This window comes from Vitis vinifera, chromosome 2 (genome assembly GCF_030704535.1).
Source record: "Vitis vinifera cultivar Pinot Noir 40024 chromosome 2, ASM3070453v1".
In the NCBI taxonomy this organism is placed as follows: Eukaryota; Viridiplantae; Streptophyta; class Magnoliopsida; order Vitales; family Vitaceae; genus Vitis; species Vitis vinifera.
In genome coordinates, this window is record NC_081806.1 from 5,154,863 (window position 1) to 5,160,340 (window position 5,478).

Below are 5,478 nucleotides of genomic sequence, written 5' to 3' on the forward strand. Positions count from 1 at the left end.
TTATTCAAACTTCACAATCCAACGATATTTAAGTAGTAAGTACAAATAAAAACTAAGAAATACATAATAACATAAGCTTTTACATAAAATTTTACAATGAGAATTATAATCTCACGGCAAGAATTATTCAGCACTTCCACACTCACAGAACACAACCATGGAGGAAAAAAAAACACGGAGAGAGGGGAAAAAAAGGGGAAAAATTAAACCAAATCCATGCTGCTACATGCTTAATTAATTAAGCACATTGGAAGTCTTTGGGAAGCTTCTTCCCACAAATGTTGACAAGCAAGCTGAGTGAAACTGGGATGTCGAGGTGGATGCCAAGAATGTTAGCTTTAATGGCTGTGCAAAGGCAAGCGGCAACCTCAAGATCCAGAAGCCCTTCAAGCAAGGAGCAGCAGGGAGTAACAGGAGGGGTTCCAACGACAGCCCCAACTGTCCCATTAAGCAGCTTGGCACAGACACCTAGTTTAAGGGCATCTCTGGGGCAGCTGCCATTGGAAGGGGTGGATGGAGTACTCGGAGTTGGAGTTGGCTTAGGCGGAGAGCAAGGTTTGTTAGCGCTTACAAGAGCAAAGAAGAGAAGGTTGATGGAGAGGAAGAGAGCAGCTGATGAAGAGCCCTTGGAATCCATCTCCCAAACTTCACTATACAAAGCGCTAATGCTATTGTATTAGTACTAGCTAGCTAGCTAATGTGTTTTGCTGTGGTGGTGGAAAGTGAGGGAACGAGGGTATTTATAGAATGAAACGAGAGCTTGTTAGAGGAATGAATGAGACAATGAATCCAACAAAATATAGAGAATAAGAGAGAGCATGGAGCCATGTGAAGCAAGCTGTCCAGGAATTTAGCTGGCAAAGCAAGAGAATCTATCCCACGTTACAAGGATTAAGTTTATTTAATTTCACATTGATTATTTTGTAGTTGGGATCACAAGATAGACCAATCGACATGCATGTTAGGCGTTCTCGTGATGGTTCCGTAACTCTAATTGTAGGGACAGGCGAATCATTCATATGTTTACAGCCAATGAGAATGGCTTTTGCTGAGTTTGAGTCCCATCATATATAGTTTGATTTTCAGCACCGTAATTTTGTCCCTCTGCTGATACAAATACAAAATGAGAAAGGTGATTTTTGTTTTGCTGTGCTGGCTGATTTAATTTGCATGTGTCAATCAGTATGATCTGTTACATGTAAGATTTGTGTTCTGTTCTTGTATGCTTTGCGCTTCTCAAATTACTCTCTGTACCTAGATAAAAACAGTACATTTTGTACTTTTCCACTTTTCTTTGAAAGCTAATTAATATGATATCGTTGTCATTTTTAAGAGACTCTCCCTGACTTACATCTTATATTAAGAGACTTTCTCATCCAAAGAAAGAAAAGGGAAAAATTAGAAGTTTCTTTCCTTCATCTCTACTGTATTTCCCAAAACATAAGTCTCTATTTAAACTCATGATGACCACACAAAACCCAATTTGAAAAATCCAAAAACAGGTTTTTTAAGATTTTTTTTCGTAACATACCCAGGTTTAGGATTTGTTGGGTCGCATTAAGTGCGTGCCCAACAGGAATCCTTCCACCGGTGAGCCGAAGAGTGAGGTGGCCAACGGCAATTCCAAAAGAAACCCCATGCTCACCCGCTGCTTGGTTTTAGCCCACCGGAATCATGGGTCCTTAACACCTGGCTAGCAATTTTTTCAATTATATTTTATGGAGGAATAATTGGTTAATGTGCCAGTAACATGATAGTTTCCTGGGACTAGGGTAAAAATGTTGAGAGAGGAAGCAAAACCCTCTCATAGTGGGCCAGTGTGAGTGCATGTGTGTAACTGAGCGAGGAGAGGAAGAAAGAATATATGCAGACCATGTTTCTATTCTAATTTTATAGGAAATTCTCGTGCATGTTTTATGGTATTGTCTTATTTTATTGAACTTTAATTTCTTGGAATATTTGTACCGAAAGCACAAAATAATTCCCATTTTAAAAATATCAATCTTAATTTTTGTTAAATTATAGATGCATTGTAATTTTGACATAAATATTCTTGATTTTTCCTTTTTAATGTCAAAAAGTGTTTTACCGTTGCAAAGATATAAACACATTGACCCCCCCCCAAAAAAAAAAAAAAAACAAAAAAAAAAAAAAAAACCCTAAGAAGCACCTCAAATTTATTTTAGAAAAGCATCATATTTTAAGAACAAATTCTCTAAATAGTATTTTCAATTCAAAATTTATCAATCCTGATTTTAAGATTGAAAAACTATTTTATATTATAAAGAAAACAGCCAAACAAGTCCTATTTTTTTGAATTGAAATTATTTTATCCCTTTTTATTAGATATTCCTTATTTCTTTCCCCAAACTATGCTGGTATCAACGCAACCACCGCATAACTTTGCCTTTTTTTTCCCTCTCTTTTAGAACAAGTAGCAGAAAAATCGAAACAAAAAATTGCTAGGGAAAGCATTTGATTGAATTTACATGTTGCTTGGTCGACCCAAGTTCAGTTGGAACATGCATGGTGTTGGTGTCAAGCCAACTGGATTCAGGTCCATCCAACTTCACTGGAGTCAGACGGACTTCTTTCTTGCACAGAAGGATGTCCGGACGGGTGTTCCGAACATGCCCCTCTAAAGCTTAAATTAGAAATCATTGAAAATAATTCTAACTATTTTTGTGGGAGAGAGTGAGTGTGTGCCTTGTTCGTAATTTTTGAAGGGTTTATATAGAGTTGATGACACCGTCATTGTCTTTCTTGTAATGATGATTGCTCGGTGGAAATCGAGCCTTGATAGGACAATCAATGTCGTCACTACTGCGTGGACTGACCAATCACATCAAGTAAGGGCTGCTGACTGTGCCTTTTGTTGATTATTGTGCCAAAATTTTGAACCATGTAGTTGGCTATCCATTTAGCTTGCCAATGTCTAAAATTGTGTGTGACAATTAATTGACATTGATTTTTAGATATAAATGACGTCTAATCCGTCGCTCAGACATCAGACATCTAGGTCGACGCTCAGACATCAGACATCTAGGCCTTTGCTCTGACATCAGGTGTGGTTAACTATATATGTCAGAAATCATGAGGACTTGACTGGAATAATTTGTTCATCTAAAAGGTCCAGTCGGCTTGATATGTCCATTTCGTTTGACATTGTGAGTTCGTCTGAAAGGTCTAACTGGTTTGGTTTGTCCATTTTGTTTGACATTGTAGAAAAATGAAAACTTCTCACTTCTGGTGCCAGACGGAGCTTATCATAGTCTAGACGGAGTGATCCCAAACGGGTTACTTTTGGTGTCAAACGAAGCTTATTTTGGTCCAGACGAAGTGATCCCAAACGGGTTATATGTCTGCATTGGTCGGTCAAAGGGTTTTGAGTCTGAGAAGGACACGTGAAGGGAAGCTCCCCACATGGTACCACAATGCATGGTAGACTTTAGGAGAGCTGTTGGTGTGGCTCCCAAGCCTTGGTGAGTTTCGATTAATGTGTTGAAACTGAACATGTGTGATGAGATTAATTCAGTCCATTAATGCTGTTCTGGCCATGGGATTTTTTAAAAAAGTAGTGTTCAATAGAAGGTCTGTCCAATATCCTGATCACAAAATTATTGGCCTCTATTCATGCATTCTTTATTTCATCAGGGACTAGGTATGAAGGCGTTCCCTTCCGGTAAGAAAACCAAACAGAAGAGACAAAGTAATTACGGCTTGTCTTTGTGACATGTATAGATTTTTCTGAAATGTCACGTCCTTTTATGAAACAAATTAAGACTGGCCTCCCCATTCTTTTGCCTCATTTGTCCATAGACCAGAATTGGATCTATCTGAGAAGATATACTATGAATACCTATGTCGACGCGTCAAGACAATGGTGGTGAACCATTAATTGGTGCTACGTACGTACTTATACTCTGATATCAGTTACTTTGAATTCACGGGCAAACGCCCATGCTCATGACAATATAGAGCAAACATGAGGCCATATTTTCAGTTGATCCTTCATGCGACTCTGGGTTAATCTAAGGTGGCGTTTGTTTTTTTACTTAATTCTAAATAGAACCTTAATACTTAATAGTATTAAATATTAGATTGTTTGTTTTTGTAGTATTTTATTTCTATTAAGTATTAAAAAGTAAAAAAAAATCATTGTGTTATTTTTTCTATTTAGAAAAAGCCAGAATATATATGGCTTTTTCTATTTAGTAAAAAGTTTATAAAAAGTCATTAAAAAGTAAAAAAACAAACAACCTAAATTCTAAAACTAAATGATTTTCAGCAAAAAGTCAAAAAAACAAACACCACCTAAGTCTTTATATCACCATCAGCCATATATTGTAGAATCAGACATGGCTCCACACGGTACAAAGATTCATAAACTGATCTATAATAAATGTTAAAATCGGACATGGCGAAAAAAATTGATGCGCATATGGCTCCACACGGTTCAAGGATGATCCATAAAAATCCATCTTCACAGTAGAATCAAACCATATAGTCCCATTAAGGTCCAGAGATGTGTAAACAAGTGTGAATGGAGAAAAGAATATTATACATGATTTGACGTGGGATTATCATCCGGACACAAATTTTTCATTTAAAGGTTCAGTGGAGCCCGTGGTAGGTTCTGGTGATGCTCGTGACACTTCCATCCAGCAAGCAACTTGCACCAAGAACATGCCAAAATGAAAGACCATGATCACCGCAGAAGCTATTGAGAACAACATTTATTAATTATACACTCAAATATTCATTTATAATAATTTTGTATTCTACCCCAAAGGCTTATCTCTTTGAATCATACCAAGTCAAGAATGGGAAAGAATCAATGAAAAATCTTGTCATGTCCAGGATCTAATTCCAGCTAGCAAGTACATAAAGATTTTCCATGGTTCTCAAGCAAGCTGGAAATGAAGTGGTGCATATTAGCTTTAAAGTCAAAGTAAGTAGACAAAAATTGTTTCGTTGCGGCGAGGGCATTTGTACAGGGGTGGAAAGTATAGCCTTCTAGAACAAGATTTTCATGTTTGGAAAATAAGAAGATTTTGCTTGTTAAATCAAAATAAGTATTAAAAATGTACAGCACTCCAATGGAATGGATACTTGACTTTGTGCTCTAGAAATTCAGAACTGTTTATATGTTACTGGGTACATACTGCTATAAAATGTAGTACACTTAAAAAGGATTAGGAGACGTCCATCCTCTTCGAAGCCCATCTTCCATGGGTGTACTAGCTAGAATATGAGGATTGGTACAGTGCAAGCCATAAGCTAGGTCGAATTACTGAATAAAATATTAGATTGACGCAAGAGCAAGCAACATAGCAATTTGTCAATCCCCACCACAGAAGCAGCCAAAAGTTAGCCTACAATCTGTCTTCGGTGCCAGCTAACGTCCCAAGGCCACACATGGCCACTGCGTAGATTTACTTATATATATATATATAAATTTTTTTTTTATATATATAT

General features: G+C 37.1%; 1 protein-coding gene across 1 annotated transcript; it reads right to left on the minus strand.

The window, feature by feature from the left end:
* LOC100252384 (14 kDa proline-rich protein DC2.15) lies at window positions 1-711 on the minus strand. The gene has a single exon (XM_002271557.5). It carries the CDS (start codon window positions 635-637, stop codon window positions 239-241), a length of 399 nt encoding a protein of 132 aa, XP_002271593.1. The 5' UTR covers window positions 638-711; the 3' UTR covers window positions 1-238.
* Window positions 712-5,478: the final 4,767 nt, after the last annotated feature.